Source organism: Netta rufina, assembly GCF_964035555.1.
Source record: "Netta rufina genome assembly, chromosome: 2".
Lineage (NCBI taxonomy): Eukaryota > Metazoa > Chordata > Aves > Anseriformes > Anatidae > Netta > Netta rufina.
This window is the reverse complement of record NC_140124.1, coordinates 63950941-63971306: the sequence shown is the minus strand read 5'-3', so window position 1 is coordinate 63971306 and position 20366 is coordinate 63950941. Positions and strand designations below refer to the sequence as shown.

General features: G+C 40.9%; 1 protein-coding gene across 1 annotated transcript in view; it reads left to right on the top strand.

Moving 5' to 3' along the window:
* Positions 1-20366, top strand: part of PHACTR1 (phosphatase and actin regulator 1) — a gene marked incomplete at its 3' end in the record, with an annotated part of 313329 nt that overhangs the window by 179235 nt on the left and 113728 nt on the right. Inside the window, 1 exon segment of the mRNA XM_084283119.1 lies at positions 6641-6805. Coding sequence (XP_084139245.1) covers positions 6641-6805 — 165 coding nt within the window.

The window sequence follows — 20366 nt, the reverse complement described above, 5'->3', positions numbered from 1 at the left end:
TTAGAAATGGGGAGTGCTACTTAGCATGCAAGGAAAAGCTACTGACAATCTTCATGGCTCATAAACCCACTGTGCCAACCAAATCAGTGGCATTGCGAATGCGTATTTCCAGTGGGAGCTATTGTGAACTGAAGAGCTAATCATCCCCGTCTGGGAAGACTGAATTTAGACGGCTGCATGCCATGCCTTGTCTTTCATTGGAAAAACAGACCTTTGAAAAGTTAGGGAAAGTTGAAATGGGTGATTCACATTGTAACGGGAGGGCTGCTGAAAATTAATTCCAGGTGCAAAGGGAAATTAAAGGGAAGTAACAGTACAGATGATAATAGAAGAGCATAAAATGAACCATTTTCCTGAAAGAAAAACTTTTTTTTTTTTTTTAATTGAAAGTGTTCCCATTCAGGTAAAGAGAAGACATAAGTGCTTTGCAATTAGAGTAGTCATTCAGGTTTTCTGTCATGTCAAAAAGGCACATGGCCTTTCCACATAGTCCATAGTCCACAGTCCAACAGAGCTTTTACAGTAAGGTCTGTACAATTTAAAGAGGGAGATTTTCGGGATGCAGAGTTCAAAGTAAACGTCATAACAGGAATTGGTTGGAAATTGATCTGCAGAATAAGGACTAGTTGGAAGTTGATTGGGAGTAAGGAATATTATATTTTTTGTTTGTTTGTTTTATATACTAGTGTTGTCTGTAAATAAAATGGCATGTTCAGCCCATTGCAACTTTAGGGCCAAGATCATTTCCAGCCTGTTACTACAGATTTGCAAAAATATTACAGGAAACACAATTTAGACATTGGTGTTTCCTAAGAAGGCTTAAAAGATAACTTTGTGAAGTAAACAGCTTGTTAAGCTGTTAATCATGTGTCTGAATATGAAGAAAGAGTCTTCTAAAATGGTCTGAGAGAAAACCAAGTGTGACTACCAGTGAGGAAGGTAGTGTTAAAGGTCATGGATGAAATGTGTGGGCTTCAGCCTTCAGCTGTGAAATCACTGTGTACCTGAATGAAGAAATAGTTTTGTTTCGTTTTGTTTTGTTTTTGTTTTGTGTGTGTGTGTGTTTGTTTGTTTGTTCTGGAAAAATGGAGTCTGAGCCATGGTATATATCAGTGGCATTAATAGAGGCTGTGATTCCCAAACACATGTGGGAATGACAAAACTGGTCGTTGCTTTCCAAGAAAATCTACTGCAATATGTTTTCTTTGAGAGGGCCTTTCATCTGCCTTCTACACTTCTCAAAGCCAAAAAGTAGGTGATGCCCATATTGTTTCTTACAGGACCTTCTGGAAATCAAAGTTCCACTAAAAGGTGTGGGAAACTCATAAGAGCATAGAGAACATGGCCAAGCTGCTCAGGCCTCTTTTTCCTGGGCTGTTACATCAGTTCTTTGAAGAACTGCTTTTTACATTGCTCTTCCTTGACTTGTTGATTTTGACCATGTCTGCAATTTGTGCACTATATCGCAACCCACAAAACATCAAGTGACTTTAACAAAAAAAAAAAAAAAAAAAAAAATCAAACCCAATGCAAAATAAAATTAAAAAAAAAACGGGGGGGGGGAGGGAAGGGAAGAAGTTAGCTTTCAGGCTTTTTTTTTAAAGTCTTTTTAGTATATTTTAATCATGTTTGAAAAAAATATTTTAAATCACTTGGGTGCAAAATAGTTTTGGTTTGTGGTGCTTTTTAAAATTAAAATCACAAGTCTTGCTTAAGCCCGCCAATCTGTATATACTTCAAATGTCTTGAGGTTTATAGTAAAATCTAGAGAGCTGTTTCACAACCAAAGAGCCTGTAAAAAAGCTCTTACCATTTAGCTTCCCTGTTGCTATTCCAGGATGACAGCTGGGACAGAAGAAAGTAAGATGGGGAGCACATTGCCCTTTTGCTGTCAGTACAGGTCCCAGTGTCCTTCCATTTCTCTGCAAGATCTCTCAGATCCTGCAGAAGCAGCTCCTAAAAGCACAGAGAATCATCATTAATGTTAACCCACAAATGTCACATTTATGGCACCAGCCTAAAGATGAGACCTCAGCAGTGTGACTGCAGGCACCAATGGACACACCAGTTCCCATTCCCAGGTCAGCAAACTGATGAGGCTGGGACTGCTTTTCTTACTGACGGCAAAAAAATGTTCAGGCCCAGGTTGGTTTATGTTCATGCAGGTACCACCTTTTTTGGGAACAGCAAGAGTGTGAAACCAGCCTACAGAGCCTGCTGTCAGCAGTGGGTGTTGCAGCCCACAGCTAGTCAATAGTCATTAGGAGCCAAAGAGACAGAAAAACCTGGCCAACACAAGGGAAAGATGCAGCAAAAAGCAAGAGTGCACAAATCTGGCTTTTACTTGTCTCATTGTGGTCTGTTTTTATTCTCAGCATATTAAAACTGTCATGGCTTTATGCTAATGTGGTCCATTCCTAGCCAGTGATTATTATGCTTTGAATTAGCAGAGCTCTTGAGGGTATTTTTCATGGGGAAGAAAACAACAACAAAAAAAAGTAATCCTTCTGAAAAATTGGAGTGAAAGGGGGGGAGGGAAAAAAAAGAACTGTTACTTGTATTAGCTCAGAGCCATGTGTGTTTGGAGAGGATGAAGGAGAAGGGCCATATAATCTCTTCATGGCTGATGGAGAGCCCAGCAGAGCTCCTGGAACTGCTCCATGTGAGACAAGATACCAAAATGCAGGGAAGAGCAGTCAGAATATGGAAATGGTTTTAACACTGTGTTTGGCTTTTAATGAACTCCCCTTTGGGTAAATTTCTTTTGACACCAGTGTTAGTGCTGCCTGATGGAGAATCCATGCTAGTTTACCCTCAATGGGAGAAGCTTCCTGGGGGCAGTGAGAGCACAACTGGTGTGTAACGTAGAGGATGCGCTTTACAAAATAAGATTTTTAAGGGATATCAGTTCACCTGGGAATGGCCTCAGCAGTAGCAATTAGGATCAGCTCTCAAAGAACTGTACAACTCTGAGGCTTAGTAACTGTAGGGAACCTTGGTAGCAGAAATGGTGTCTCATTGAGGGGCACGGGAAAACAGGCAAGCAGCAAGAGGAATTTCATTATAACTGTGGTTTTATGTAGCAGAAAGCCCAATTCAGCAGCAGTAGTGTGTCATTCCCAGTTTGTTCAACGGACCACTGATACACCCTCTATCCCCCAAGTAAGGCAGCAAAGACAGTACCAGCCCACTGCTTCTAGCAGCATCTCAAACAAGTCACAGCAATGGCTCACAGCATGGTCTTGTGTGCTTTAACTAGAGGCATCTTAAAAAGAGGAGGTAGGAAAATGCATGGTCTCTTTGGATCTGCATATAGAGTAAGGTGATTTATATATATCCCATGCAGGTCTTCAAAGCCCTGCTGCATGTTCCAGTGAAATCAGAAAGCACAAGGAAATATCTGATTTCTTCTTTTTATCCTCATGGCACGTTCAGCGTAACAAGGCAATTTCAGTTTTGATGCAGCACGTCCCAGCCTCTTATAGGACAGCACCTTGTAATGGATTCTCCATATGAGCAGGTGTTTCTCTGGGCAGTCAGACACAATGTGAAGAGCTGGAACAAAATGAAATGCTGTGACCAGGCTACCTTTTTTTTTTTCCTCTGCTTTTAATTGAAAGAAAATTTTCTCAGAAATGTTTATTTCTCTCCATTGCCCCAGCGGATGATTGTTTTTTTAACCAGTTCCAATGAAACAGTTTGAGACTCTGTATCTCACTGGCTAACAGCTTTTCACCAGAAACTTAGAGGCAGCAGTATCTGGCAGTGATATTTTACAGGAAAAAGGAATGTGTTGCCAACGTTAAAAACACAACAAGAAGAACAAAATAAGCAACTTCTTGCAATAAAATGAGAGGCTCAAATAATATTTTAGTTTAGAGCTTTGGTAATAGGATTTCCTATGTGCTAGAGATATATCTGTAGTTGTTCCCATGAAAACCAACCTAAATTTGGCAAACTTAACGCCTTTGAAAAATTTCAATTGAGATGCTCAAGAATTTGCCAGCTCAAATCTCTGGTGTGTGTGGAGTAGGGGTGTTCATCCCTTCACAGCTCTGCTCTTGTTGAGATTCCCAAACCTGCACTCATGACTGAGGTTAATCCTTAAACAATACAGGTGTAATAAAAACACTAGGTTGCTGTCTTCAGAATGGGAACAGTGAAGATCTGTGTCCCATCTTTATGAATCCAGATTGCCTTTGTGCGAACCACTCAGATCAGTTTTTCTGGCAGTGTTGCATTACAACGCAAGCCTGGGAAATGACAGAATAAAACAGAACAGTTCAGTTGGAAGGGACCTTCAAAAACCATCTAGTCCAAGTCCCTGACCACGTCAGGGCTAACCAAAAGTTAAAGCATGTCAATGAGGGCATTGTTCAAAGACCTCTTGAACACTGATGGTCATGGGGCATCAACCACCAATCCAGGAACCTGTTCCAGTGTTTGACCACCCTTACAGTAGAGAGTCTTTTTCTAACAAATGGCCCCTTTGTGCTCTTCCTGCATATCCTGTCATCAGTACCGAGGGAGCAGAGACCAGCAGCTCCCTACAGATTCCTCTCCTCAGGGAGTTGCTGAGAGCCATGAGGTGGCATCTTAGTCTCCTTTTCTCTAGACTGGACAACCCAAGTGTCCTCGGCATCTCCATCCCAGGTGCAACACCTAGCATGTTCCTTTATTGCACTTCATGCTGATGATAATTTCCCAGTGCTCTAATCTCTCTAGAGCCCTCTGCAAGGCCTCTCATCCCTCCAGTCAGCCAACAGTACCCCCAGTTTAGTGTCATCAGTGAACTTGTTGAGGTTGCTTTCCACTCCTGCATCCAGATAAATAAAAATGTTAAAGAGGACTAGATGTAGAATTGAGCCCTGGAAGACACTGGAGGTGACCATCCACCAGCCAGCTGTAGCCTCATTCACAATGACCTTCTGAGCTCTACCTTTGAGCCGTCATCACCTGGCACAGCATGAACCTGTTTGTCTTACAGTTGGACAATTTGTCCAGAAGGATGCCATGAGGGGCCATATTAAAGGCCTTGCTAAAATCCAGAAAGATTACGTCCACCACTACCTTTTCATCCACCAAGCAGATGACCTGTCCTAGAAGGAGATCAAATTATGAAGGCCAGACTTTCCCTTGACTGTGCCTGATAATAGCTTTATACTTTAACTACCTTTCAATAACCCTCAGGACAATCTTCTCTATAACTTTTCCAGGGACTGAGGTTAGGGACTAAGAGGTCTGTAGTTTCCCAGGTCTTTTCTCATGGTTTTGTGTAGATGGGGAAAAAAAACAACTATATATATATACATATATGTTTAATTTTTAAAAAGTCTCCTTCAAGATGACTGAATTTTGCAGATGCTCTTCTTAGAGTCAGAGGCTGCATGTTTCAGCCCAGGGCTGGAAGAGCTTCTTGCAGCCCTGGCAGCTGTGGCATGAAGGGACCCTTTGACCCTCTCTCCATGCTGCTGGTACCTTCCTACTGTTGGTGTTTTCTGTTGTGGTCCTAGCTTACCTCTGTCTGTGCCTCTCTCTAATCATCTGGATGTTAATTCCCAAACACGTTAGCATACATTTTCTCTGGAAACCTGAGGGGGAGACCATGCAATGTAATTGTGCCAAGTGGAAAAGGCTGCCCAGGGGGCTGTGGAGTCTCCTTCTCTGGACACATTTAAAACCCATCTGGACACATTCCTGCGTGACGTGATCTAGGTGTTCCTGTTCCAACAGGGGGATAGGACTAGATGATCTCTCAAGGTGCCTTCCAATCCCTCACATTCTGTGATTCTCTGACTACCGCCAGACTTCTCTTGTTGTCAGGGGGAGGAAGAGTAACTTACATTCTACTAATTTGTTCGTTGGTTTGCTTGTTTGTGTAAGTATTGAGACTACCATGATGTATTACAATGTAATGATTGCAGACATTTATTAATTTTTGTTATTAACAACAGAAGTTCAGTGAAAACCTGTAATGCCCTCTCTAGGGAATTCAGCTGTAACTGTGGACTGTATTAAAATTCTCCAAGTCCCTAGGTTTAAAGATTTTAAAATAGGAGGAAAATGGGTGGGCAGAGAAGTGGGGCTAGGAGGAACTTTCTGAATTTTTAACATGCTTTCTGTCACTAGAAAATACTTGATGCAGCCCCTTTTGGAGCTCAGGAAGATTTAGTGAACACAGTGATGTTACCAGAGGGTATTCAGTCCTTGTCACTGAGAAATAGAAGTTAATGCAAATTTCTCTTTCCATTGCAAGACAATCTTGCAATATTTCACTTATGCAGTATTTCATAATTTCTTTGGAGCTATCTCTTTCCAAGTCTCTCTCACACACTTCCATGGGAATGGCTGGTGGATGGACTGCCAGCTGTCTAGAGCAATGCAGAAAGATTTTCTGAGGACTAAATCTGATTATTAATACTGATCTTTACAGCACAGCATGGATTCCACTGAAAGGAAAAAAATATATTAAAATAATAAAGATTACATTTTTCCCCTTTCTTACTGTTCTCTGTAACCATGTAAAAATTTAACCATCTGTGTGGTTCTCTGATAATTTGTTAAAACACCTATTTCACCTCTTTTTTTTTTTCTCTTTTTTTCTTCTTTTTTTTTTTTCATTTTCTTGTGGAAACGACAGCCGAGGAAGTGGAAAGACTGGCTGCAATGCGTTCAGATTCTCTAGTACCTGGGACTCACACGCCTCCGATCAGAAGAAGAAGCAAATTTGCCACTCTTGGAAGACTTTTTAAGCCGTGGAAATGGAGGAAGAAGAAGAGTGAAAAATTTAAGCACACTTCTGCAGGTAATACTCTCAGTCAGGTTGGTCTGTTTATCTTGGACTGTTTGTTCAACAAGGTTGAAAACTGTTAATGCAGCCCCAATTTATACACGTTTTGAAGTTTGTAGCTTGGCTGGGAGAGATTTCTCTGATTTTAAGTAATTTTTAACTTCATTACCAGCTCTGTCTTTTTTTTTTTTTTTTTTTTAAAAAAATGCAACCTTTCATGCATTACAATTAAACCAGTGGCTCGCCAAAGCTGTATTTTCAGGTTTTGCTGTTATAGCTAGAGGGTAACCCAGAAGAAATCTCATACATTGATTTAGCAAATTGTGGGTAAAAGAAGTGGTAGCATGAAAAGACAAGCCAAGTGGAGGATACACTCAAATTCTGTAAGTGCTAACAAGGGAGCAAGAAAAATAGATGGCAAAGGAGGTGACATTCTGTTGAGTAAATTGCATAACCATAAATTATTTTTTCCCTTGGGCTAAAAAGATGTGTCACTTGTTTCCTGAGAAAAACAAATCTGTCTTCCTGCCACATCCCTTCTCCCGCCACTGTATTTAATGCTCCTGGTTTAAGACTTTTAAAATATATTTTTATATATATGGAAAACTATGAATATATATTTTTATGTTGCAAATTGTTGTGAGCAAGAATCCCAAATCCAGGCACTGATTCATGTGTTGGAATTTTGTACCTGGTGTGTTTGGTTTCAAGTTCCATTACTTTTTTAGAAGAGTTCTTTTCTTTTCTTTGCTCTTCCATGATGCCTAATAATTAGCATACGTGTTTCTGCAAGTTTCAAGTCTGGATTGTCCGTGAGAAAAAGATGAATTTTCTTCTGATTTCTTACTGTTCTCACCAGAGCTAGAAAGAAAGCAGTGACAGAAGAGTCTTGGTTTACAACTCAGTTCCTCTCTGACCTGTTTATGTACAGTAGAAGCTTTCAGGCAGGAGTGGAGTGTAGTTTTTGACACCCTTAAGCCTGTACTCATGAAAATGGACCATAATCACACAAGAAGTCTCATGTCGTTAAGTGCAAATTCATGTGCAAATTTAAATGCGGAAAAAGAGTTTGCAGTTCATTCAGACTTAAAGGTGCTCTTTATGTATGGTGTTTAAACTGCTCCCTGATTTTTCAGGCAAAAAATAATGAACTGGAATAGATGGCTATTTTACTCTGAGTGGTGATCGTATTTTTGACTTGACAGCTGCGAAGGTATTGTTGCTAAAATGATATGCAAAACAAGTGGCTTGTCTTTCATATTCTGTATCAGTCGTAACTGTAGTGTGGCCTAGCAGGATTTCCATGAAAACCGTAGTGCTCCTAGGAGCATTGGATATGTGGATGCTTTTGTCACAACCAGTTTGAAGCTAGTTTTGCAGCATTCTGGACTGGCTGGTTACAGCTAGTAGCATAATCACAGCAGTACAGGACATACCACAGGCTGCAAAAGCCTCCCTAGTATTTGTTTGTATGGTTTATCTAATTCCAGGAGCTGGGGCTGAGCTATATACATGTACTGCTGTGGTTAGACCAGTTAGTTTGAATCTGGCTTGAACATGTCTGCCTGGTCTGCTCTGGGCACTGCAATAGCTGGTATGTGGATTTTCCCCAATTACCAAAACATGTGGAAAGTATACAGTGATTAAAACTAGAGTAAAAACGTGTATTTCCTTTTCTCAGAGCAGAAGGAAGCTTTACCAGACAAGCCAGCATATTTCCTCCCCTGATAAGAGGGATTTCAGTGTCTGAAGAACTAAATTAAAAGAAGGGTATCCAGTTTGTTGATTGAGGTACAGAGTTTGATCTTAGATGAATCCAAAACCTTTTCTTTTTCTTCCCCCTCCTCTCCTCTCCATTTTTTTAATTAAAAAAAAAAAAATCCATTTCTAGTAAGCCAACAGTATCCTGCAGCTGCTCTGCAAAATTGCTATTCTTGTCAGCTCCCCTACTAATAACTGCAGCAAAATTTACACAGATGTCAAATTTGCTGAGCACCCCGCAGGAGGCACAGAGAGATACGTGCTTCTGGACCATACCAGAGCTGGGGACTCCACAGTTTCTGCAATCCTGGGGAACAGAAATCCAGCAGGATCCTGTGAGACCCCTTTCTGTCAATTCAGCAGCATTGGTTGTACCTAATATGTGTAATACAAAAGATTTTTCACCCACAAAACTAGCATTTTTCAACACATTTTTCCATGAGCTCCAGTCTAATACCTCTGATCTCACTGAGAAAATATAATTATTTTTTACAATAAATTTTACAAAGGACAAGCTTATGAGATGGCATAATTGGAGCCAGCATGAAACTTCCTAGTACAGGTTTATTTTCTTCTAGTCCACCAATAACTACGATGCTTGGGAAAAAAAAAAAAAATCTGAGTAAGTGTTGTGCAGGAATGCATCCAAGCTTTCCTACCTGTATAGAACATCAGTAATTATTAAAAATAAATACTAATACAAGTATTTTATTAACCTCTTATTTGCTGCAACAGTACATTTAATTATGTTAAATGTTGAAAGTAGTAAGGGTCAAAACACATGACCTTACCTGTTGAAAGTTCCTTTGAAATTAATGTTTGTTTGTTTGTTTTTTAATTATTAATTTTTTTCTGGGAGAGGACTAGAAGCAAGAGAGAGTCAGGCTGATATTTAAAGTTGAAAGGTTGCCCTTTCTTGAGATTTCCAAGTGCTAATGTCTTACATCCATATCTTTATCAGACTAAAAGCCTTGTGCTAAGGAATATTTATTCAGAGCTGAATGCTTTAAAATACAGTCCTGTATTCAGTGAGCAAAAAAACCTTTTGAGTAATAAGAAAAGTTTTCTGACACCTGATAATTGCATAAGATGAGGTAGAAGACCTGTAGTTTGGCTGTTAGAGGACCTTAACATTATGCTTATTATATATGGTTCCCTGCAGCATATCATTGCTCAGATTGTAATGTTTGAATGTTATGTTTGAACAAGTCCTCCATCTTCATTAGTGCATTGTCACTGACAAGCAGAAGATTAAAGGGTGCTTCATACACTTTTACACATCATACACAGCTTTATCTGCTACTACCATGTGTTGGTTTTGATATCCTTGTAGTAACTATGCAGAAAGGTTTATAATCTGATATTGCCTTGGTGCTGACTTAGTCTTGAAGCTGCAAGTCATGGTTTTTGACACAGACATTAATGCCATTTCCCTTACAGTTGGTCAGTCTGTGAGCATCACCATTAGGCTTTTTGCAGTGACAAGAGCAGGCAGAAAAGATCACACTCTGTGAGAGTCTGTTGTTGGAGATGGTAAACATCAGGTGAGACCAGCTCTGGGGCTTGATTTAAGCAACTTCATCGTAGAAGGAAGGGATGCCATCCAAAGGTACCTGGACAAGGTTGAGAATTAGGTCCTTGTGAACCTAATGAGGTTCAACAAGGCCAAGTGCAAGGTGCTGCATCTGGATCAGGGCAATCCCAGGCAGGAGCACAGACAGGAGAAGAACACAGTGAGAGCAGCCCTGCAGAGAAGGACTTGGGGGTTCTGGTGGACAAGAAGCTCAACATGAGCCACCAGTGCATGCTTTCAGCCCAGAAGGTCAACTGCATCCTGGGCTGCATCAAGAGAGGAGTGGCCAGCAGGTCAACGGAGGTGATAGTGCCCCTCTACAATTTTATCTTGCACAGAAAGTGTGGAGACCTTTATTACCATGGCGGGTCTGAGGGTCCCATATATAAATGAGCAAATATGATAAAGTTTTAGGAGCACAGTCAAGCTGATAGTATTATATTACTTGAGGAGGCTGTTTCTTTTAATTGTTGTGGAGCAGTCTTACGACAGAAGCCAGGAAAAAACAGTGGGTTTTTTTGCCTGAGCACTTAGCTGGATGCAGCTGAGATGGCTCCAGCAGGCTGCACAATGTTTTTAAAGCCACATCAGGCTTTCTGAGAATCAGCAAGGCATATAGCAGGAAGGAAGGCTGACTGTCTCCTCAACTAGACCTTTGTCATCATTTTTAATACCTTGACCTTGCTTTTCTTGCCTTGATATGAATTTGTAAACAGTTTTTTGAGTGTACTGGTGTTTTATGTCACCGCTGTACATGTGCTAGTGAAATGTCATTTCTTGGCTGTTTGGGAGGAGGAAGTGTACATTGTCTTCTGAAATAAAGAAGCTAGAGGGAAGATAAGTTCTGCAAGTATTTGAAACATTATTGAAGATTTTTTATCCTTGTATTCATCAAGAACCAACTGCTTGCAACCTTCCAGAAAAAAAAAATATATATATATATATTTATTTATATATATTAAATATATATATATATTTTATATTTTATATATATATATTATATATATATATATATATATATATATATATATATATATATATTCCAGCTACTTGCAGAAGTCAAGATAAGGAAAAATGCCTTGTTTTCCCATTTCAGATGTCTGATGACCTTTATTTTAAAGAACTGGTGCCTTCTTGCCCCATCCATGCTCCCTGGGTTGCTCCGAGTTGCAGCGCTGAGGCAGAGGAAAGAAGCAGCTTGTAATTTGTACCTGAAGGAAACTGATTGGGCTGAGAAATGGGAAGCAGGAGATGATGAGAAATTAAGAGGTCTGAAGAAAGCTCAGTAGTAAGTAGAAGAGACGAGAGAGTCACAACATTTGGGTTAGGTACACAGGCACATCCTGAATAGATAGCAGAGAAAGTCTAGTGTCTGAACAAAGCTTGACAGCAGCTTTTTTGCTAAGTGGAGGGTTGTCTCAAATAATCAGCAATACTAACATGAGAAAAGGAAATCTGCTAAACGCAGCTATTTTACTCCCTCTAGGTACTTCAAAACCTCCTTTACTTGTGTCCCAGATCCTTCTTGTAGAAATAATTAAAACTACTTCCACAGGGCAGTGAGGATCACTGCTCAAGTGCAGCAGCTCCCATCCTCAAAGCCTGTGGGTGAGCTAGTGAGCCGTGCCCTACTCTGTGGCCAGAGACAGATATGATAGTGGCTTCCCAGCCTTGGGCTTGGGGTGGCCTCCTGAAGGGGGAAGTCTGGCTCCTGCTCCGTTTAAAGCCTTGTTTGTTTAGTGTAAGATTGTAGAGATTGGTGTTCACCTGTTTCAAGGTGTAGGACTAGGGAGTTTATAGAAATAAAGACTGTGACTAAGCAAAGTAGACCAGAGTATCAGGAGAGTCAAGAGGAAAATCAGCATGAGCCAGAAATGATCAGTTGGACTGGGGAAGTTTGGGCTGAGAAACTGGGACTTTCAGGGCAAGTGGGTGGACTGACCTGCTACCCAAGGACCTTAAAACTCTGTTAATACTTGTCTGTACAGAGGATGACACTCTTGCTATCAGTATCTCTGCTGAATAGCTGAGGTCTGTGCACTGGATTTAAAGACTGAAGCCCAGTAATGTAGACAGTGCCACAAAATGGAGCATCTGGATTTTTTCAGCTTGTTTGTTTAGGAGGGCATGCAAACTCTTCCAGTTACTACCAGTCTTGCTCAAACAGCTAAAATAAAATGAAGCGTGCCAAAACTAAATTCACTCATGTAACCTTTAGCTTCCCCACTCCCAGATATATATTAAAACAGCCATTTGTTTTATACTCAAATGCTTTTTTTTTTTTTTTCTTGCTAAGCCTTAGTGCTCTGGTTTTTCCAACAAGGGTTTTTATAAAAGCGCTATGTAAAAGTTCATATGGCAATGTGTTTATGTAAGTTAAATCTCCCAGTCAGCAGAGGGACTGTTTAAATTTAGTAACACTTAGAGGCATGGGCTTTCGATGTTTCTAATTAATACAAGAATAAAACAAAATGTGATAAATCTGCACAATTAGAGGAACTGTTATTCATAAACAATCCCCATATCATTTTAATTCCTATGGCTGATGATTTCTAACCACAATAGGTAAATATTTTGAACTTTCCAGAATATTCCAAGCAGCAGAAATATGATGTTTTGTTGCCAGTGCTGCCCTTAAACAATCCTGCTCCCTTCTGTTTGTAAATGATTGCCTCTTGTGCTTCCAGATGCAAAACACTGAATGTCAAGCGAGGCATGTTATTCAGATGATAGGCTTGGATGGGAAACCATGGGAGAAGTGTGGGGGCCTTAAGACCTGCATCCCCTTCACCCCTTCACATTCTGCTGTTACCTCATCTCCCGTTGCCTCCCCACTCTGCCTGTCCTTTTAGGCAGCTGATCTGGATGTGAACTTTGAGTCGGTTTGTCCAGGTGTCTGTTGGGCTTTTGACATCTCTCCACAAAGGTCCTTCTCCCTATTTCTAGACTGTGAAAGCAGTATTTTTGTTTGCATCATTAGCTAATAAGGACAACTGTGTTGTAAGACACTTTGTGACAGGAAAATATTTGTTTTTTAAGTGCTGAAATATTACTTTGCTTCCCCTCAGGATCTGAATAAACAATTAAAACCTCTTTTAAATTTCTATTTCTGCATTGTTCCAAAATTGCACGTTTTATGTATTCTTAACTTTTAAAGTGGAAAAAAGAAACGATATCCTAGGTCTAAAGGCTTTAGAAGGTTCATGGCTCTCTAAAGGCTTATGGCTTCTCTTTGCCTGCACTAGCATTTCTTTACTGCCTTTTGAGAAGCTGCCCAGAAGTTGCACCAGAATTCATTCAAAACTATAGGCAACTTTTAAAAATTCAACCTTCTGCCCTTCCGTAAAGTGAGCAAAAACTAGCTCGTGCATCTGCTTAGTGCTGCCAAACCGAAGATCCACAGAAATTTTGAAACCCAATGGTCATTTTCAAACCTGCAGTTAGATCAACAGCTCAAAGCATAAGCACTTCGTAGCAAGGGAAAGCCTGAGTGACACTTGCTTATTTATTGCTGGAATTATAAATTATCCATGTTTTTAGATTCAGCATTTTAAACGCATTAAAAGAACGCAAATGCACGTTTATGTTCAGAAGATGTGGCTATGGTTTGCACACAGAAGGCAGTTACAGAAGTTGTCTGTTTTTAGACTTGAATTGCGAAATGGAAGCTTCCGTCAAAAATGAGGAATATAATCACTCCCCCAAGTGTGTTTATTCCACTGCAGAGCAGGATTTATGTGTGTTCTCGAGGGCTGCTGCATAACATTTCCAGGTTTTAAGAAGTGGACATTGCTTAGCTGGACTGAAAATGTCTTTTGGGATGGTTGGAGTCCCACACCAGCTTTGCGTAGAGCTTTCATGGAATGTTTGAGACAAGGCCCTTAAATGTGTCCCATCTTACAGGAAAGGGATGTTTAATGAGGCCGTTTGGTTTTTATGCTAATTACATTTCCAGCTGCTGTGAAGATTATATGAGGCTGCCCAAACATTAATACTGCGACATAACTCTACAACAATTCATCCCTTTTAAAATAATATAATACCACCATTAACCTATTAGAGAATTTACTGCAAATTTTGAGGATTGAAGAAGAGATGCTGTTAATAGCATAAGCATCTTGTTATGTGGATTAGAGAATGGCCTGAACTGGAGATGGTTTCAGAAGTGTTTTACTGACAAATCAGCAATAATAGAATATCTGGTCTGGAGGAGGGAGAACAAGCGTGTTTGGAAGAAGCTTATTCTTGTGTAAAAAATTGTTGTATATCTTCACCCGCTATTGCCGTGACTGATGAATCTTCATCATGAGTCTTCATCAAACTGGGTCTTTAATGATCATTTTAGAAAGTTTTCATTTAATAATAAATACGTTATTAGCTTATTTTTATTTTTAGATTTCATTTGAAGCGTGGAAATTAATGACTGTTTCTCAGGCTGCTGGCTTTTGTTCTTCAGGTTTTTAATGCCCTTTTTAACAATGTGTAGGAGAACGGCAACATTTTACAATGAAAAATGTATATATGGTATTATAGGGCCGCTCCTTGATAGGGAAGGTCTCCTCACAGACAATGACATAGGCAAAGCAGAGACGCATAAAGCCTTCTTTGCCTCTGTCTTCAATGCCGATGATGGGCTTCGGGACCCAGGGTGCCCTGAGCTGGAGGACCGGGACGGTGGGGATGACAAACTCCCAACCGACCCTGAACGTGTGCGGGATTTGCTACTCCACCTGGATCCCTACAAGTCCATGGGTCCGGATGGGATTCATCCCCGGGTGCTGAAAGAGCTGGCGGACGTCATCGCGGAACCTCTCTCAATTATTTTTCAATGATCCTGGGAATTTGGAGAGGTCCCGGTAGACTGGAAGCTGGCAAATGTTGTGCCGATTTTCAAGAAGGGTCAGAAAGAAGACCCTAGCAATTACAGGCCTGTCAGTCTCACGTCAGTGCCTGGTAAAATCATGGAGAAGATGGTTCTCGAACTTATTGAAGCGCACCTGGGGGACAAAGCAGTCATTGGTCCCAGCCAGCATGGGTTTGTGAAGGGTAGGTCCTGCCTAACTAACCTGATTTCCTTTTATGATAAGATCACCCGTATGGTGGACCAAGGGAAACCAGCTCATGTGATTTTTTTGGACTTCAGCAAGGCTTTCGACACGGTTTCCCATAGGATCCTACTGGACAAAATGTCCACCATACAGCTAAATAAAAACATCATACGATGGGTGAGCAATTGGCTAACGGGCAGGGCCCAAAGGGTTATGGTAAATGGGGCTGCGTCAGGCTGGCGGGCGGACACCAGTGGGGTCCCTCAAGGCTCCATTTTAGGGCCGGTACTTTTCAATATTTTTATAAACGATCTGGATGTAGGAATAGAAGGTATTTTGAGCAAGTTTGCTGATGACACCAAACTTGGAGGAGTTGTGGACTCGAATGAGGGTGGAAAGGCCTTGCAGAGGGATCTGGATAGGTTGGAGAGCTGGGCGATCACCAACCGCATGAAGTTCAATAAGAGCAAGTGCCGGGTCCTGCACCTGGGACGGGGAAACCCTGGCTGCACGTACAGACTGGGCGATGAGACGCTGGAGAGCAGCCTAGAAGAGAGGGATCTGGGGGTCGTGGTAGACAGCAAGTTGAATATGAGCCAGCAGTGTGCCCTGGCAGCCAGGAGGGCCAACCGTGTCCTGGGGTGCATCAAGCACAGCATCGCTAGTAGGTCAAAGGAAGTGATTGTTCCGCTCTACTCTGCACTGGTGCGGCCTCACCTCGAGTACTGTGTGCAGTTCTGGGCACCACAGTATAAAAAGGACATGAAACTGTTGGAGTATGTCCAGAGGAGGGCTACGAAGATGGTGAAAGGCCTGGAGGGGAAGACGTACGAGGAACGGCTGAGGTCACTGGGCCTGTTCAGCCTGGAGAAGAGGAGGCTGAGGGGAGACCTCATCACAGTCTACAACTTCCTCGTAAGGGGGTGTCGAGAGGCAGGAGACCTTTTCTCCATTAACACCAGTGACAGGACCCGCGGGAACGGGGTTAAGCTGAGGCAGGGGAAATTTAGGCTTGACATCAGGAGGGGGTTCTTCACAGAGAGGGTGGTTGCACACTGGAACAGGCTCCCCAGGGAAGTGGTCACTGCACCGAGCCTGTCTGAATTTAAGAAGAGATTGGACTGTGCACTTAGTCACATGGTCTGAACTTTTGGGTAGACCTGTGCGGTGTCAAGAGTTGGACTTGATGATCCTTAAGGGTCCCTTCCAACTCAGGATATTCTATGATTCTATGATTCTATGAAATAGAGCTACAAGGCATTCAGTCTGCAATGTGATCAAAGACTGAAGAACAGTGGTGAATTGTTGCACCATGTAGTCCTTATCACCCCAAGTGGTCCTTTCTTTCCCTTTCCGGTAGGATGCTGGTTGGTCTCAGAATGTGGCTTTTAAGGAATTTGTGCCATGAGTCTTTTTCATTATTCCATTAAAGAAACAGCCATTGGATATTACCACACACGTTTGTTAATGGTCAGTAATCTGTATCACGCAGGCACACATCTTGAGACTCAGCAGAGCTCATTCATGGCCCTGCAGGGTTAAGGTGCTCTGGCTGGAGGAATCTACTTGGTAACCTGCGCATGCTTGGAGATGAACATGGCCATCTCACTCCCAGAACAGCAGCGTGAAAAACCCACCATGCATTTCAGATACTGCTGCTGGGTGATTTCCAAATGGGAAATTTGTTAGATGTCTTTGCTCAGAGATGCTGTTGAGGGAGTTTTATTCCTAGAATACAGCTTTGCTCTTGTTCAGTGTTTCCCATAGGAGAGGAAATGAAGCAGGAATACCCAAGGCCAGCCAGCATGACAGTATATCGACCAAGTCCTACTGCATCAGTGACCTGATTGATGTCTGACCCGTATTTTTGTTGGAAAATTAGTAGTTATGATAATGCAAACATGCAGCCCAATGGCTGTAATCTGATAGGATTTTTTAATCAGGGTAGTTGCCCTTTTTTCATTGTCTGTGAAATACATTAAAACGGCACATACAGCTAGATGAATGCGGTATTGGCAGTGGGGATGAGAATCCCAGATCCACTGGGATCTGAAATGGGGATGGCAGTCACCCAAAGCCATTAGCTGTAAGCTCTTTCCAGGGCTGCTTGGGCTGTTATTTAGAGGAATCATAAACAGTTGCTAGAAAGAGAATCTGAAGGGTCCTGTTTTCAGAGGTTTATCAGGAAAAAACAGATTATGAATTGGGAATTAAAGATAGTTTGACAAAGAATGGTTGTTTCTAAGAAATTTTTATCTAAGTCTTGTTTGTACTAGGGCTGGTTTATATGTTTTAACTTGGGAAAATGTTTCTGAATTATTTCAACTATAAATATGAAATGGGTTAGTTATATCACTGTAAACTCTTGGATGGATGTTTACTCAGTTCATGAACTCATTCATTTTATTTTAATTCATTAAGGCCAATTCAGTTTTGAATTGAAATGTCTACACAAGTGGCTTTGCCGATCATCCTTGAATTATTTAAATCAAATAGTTTTTCATTAGTGCCCATGTAAGTAGCCACATGAGCTAAAGTGCAGGAAAGAGTTAAAGCATATAACTACCTTAGTTACCATGAGAGATCTCATAGAACTGAATAGAAGCTCTATTCACTCAGTAAGAGCTACACCTGGCTACCAAGACAGACCCAAGAGGCTTGGCAGATAAAGCCAGAGATGATGATTAGAGCCTTTGGTGAAAAGAGAAAACTTCTGCTCTCTTACAAATTCTGCTGCTAATCTGTCCCAGTCCCTGTACATTATTAGGCACTGGGACTTGATTGCAATTTCACCAGATCGCCTCTTTTTTTTTTTTTTTTTGGTCAATCCACCAGTGTGTTGTAGTTCCTTCAGAACTGCTGCTCGCTAAGTCAACTTCTTCAGGGAGAGTCTTGGATTCCAGTAATACAAAAGATTATTAAAAATCCCATGTGACTGCAAAAGAATGTCATGGAAACCAGCAGCAGAGAAAAAAAAATCTCGAATTCTTAATGGAAATTCAACTTACTATTTTGAAAATCCCAATGTTTTTGAATATTTGAATGTATTTTTGAATATTTGTAGTTTGCTTTACTGAAACTAATTACATTTTCAGACATTGCAGTGTCTGTATAAAGACTGGAGACTTTATAAGACTTACTTTGGTTTCCATTGATTTGTATAGGCTGAAGATACAGTACTCTCTGTTGTTAACTGCATCTGAGTTGTCTATTACCTACAAAATGTTCCTTTCATTATAGCAAGTTCAATCTACTTTTCTGAGCCCTTTCTACAGTTTTACATAAAGTAATGGTAGAATAGATCAGTGACACTGAACATCACTAGCTATTCCTTTTGCTATTATTAGGGTAATGGGTATATGTTGCCAGGCTTAAGAATGAGGTATCTCAGTGTCTTATTTTGCAAATGAGTATGTGCATGTAGATTTTTGAACAGACAGACCTTGGTTGTCCTTAAAAGGTGTTAATTTTTAAGTTAACATTCTTGGTCCTTAGTACTTTCAGAGCTCTGTGAGTCTCTCCAAGTTAATCAGGCAACACAAACAATTCTGTTTATCAAAACAGGCAGTAAAAATCAGCCTTTCGCTGTGGTGAATCATACTTTTTCAACTTAATCAACAGCGTTTTTTGCCTATTTTAAAAGAGAAATTACTAGGAGTTTACATTTGCCATTAGGTACTGCTTGAACCTAAAAAACACAAATCCATCACCCCCCTTAGTTTTGGAGAAAGCTCATGGTCTCCATGTGCTCATCATAAATGCCTCAGCAGCATGGGGCTGACAGCTGAAAGTGCATAGATAAGCAGTACTCAGAGCAAGGTCCAAAGAGTGCCCAGAAGTGGTGCTGCCTGAAGATGACTTGGATTTGTGCTGAAAATAGTTGACAATGGATATGATTTTCCCTTCTGCTGAAGCTGATGAATTTTTCCTGTCTTCACTGGGTGCAGGGTGCCTGGCAGGCATTCACTGAATGACAAAAGCCTTTGCTCATGCAGACAGCCTACAAAGGCTTCTGCCAGCTGCACAATCTCCCTTCTGAGGGCCTTTGTTCCAAACAGAAGGTTGTAGTGCTCAGTAGGTGCTCAGCTCTTCACAGTAGTAAACTTTGTGTCTGCAGGCCATAATGTTTCCCGTATGTGAACATGTGCTCAAAACACACCCTCACAGCCTTTTATATATTTAAGTTCTGCCTAAAAACACTTGGAAGCCCATGAATTTTCTATTGCCATCATGAAGAATCAATACTTCATTTACACTTCTATGCTGGCACTTACATTTTCAAAACTAATAGCTTGTGTGCTTTATGAACCTGATAGAAAGCCCAGTAAAATGATTGTTGAATTCCCTCTGGTTTTCATGGGCTTAGAATCAAGGCTGTATTAAGTAGTCATTAGCATTCCTCCCAATTTCATATCTAATGAGAAAATATGCTAGAGGCATATTAAGCATTAGTTAAAAAAAATACGTAGTTGTTTGTGAGTTAAATACTCAAATGTCATTTGGACTAAAGTTTAGAAATGCCTGAGCAGTAGGGGTTTTTTTGTTTGTTTGTTTATTTGTTTTTTGCTTACCAGCTAGTGGCTTCTGGACACATCATCTCTTCTTGAGGATTTTTGTTTATAGGTGTCAGGTAAAGAAACAAAGCTATATTTCCATGTACAACAGAACTTACAAAACCTGATTTCATATGGGTTGCTCCTTCCTGGATCTTTTGCTGTTTAATCATGAGGCTAGGAACAGCAATTGGGACCACTTTTCTCTAGCCAGCCTTCTAGTTTCTCCAAACTTTAGAAGCATAATGATTTCGTGATCCTATGTCCCATCACCAAAGTTGGCTGAAGTTACAAACAGGTAGAGAAGTTGTAAACGAGGGCAGAGAGAGACAAGGGAGCCACTACTGCTGCTGGAAATATACAGGAATTGATGTGAGAAAACAGGCATTGGCTGGCGGGGGCATAAAAGGTTACCTTTGAGTGTTCTAGTTTTAGGTTGTGAGATGAGTTTGAAAGAGTGGCAATGAACTTGGCATCCTTTTACAAGTTCAGTCTTGACTCCAAAATATTCAGAACACCTTTCACCAAATGTGCATCTGCAAGGAAAGAAAGGATCAGAATCGGAATTTCTGAAAAATTGTTCACGGTAATAATTTGGGATTTTATGATAGATGTAGGATCCTTGTCTGTCCTCACCCTTC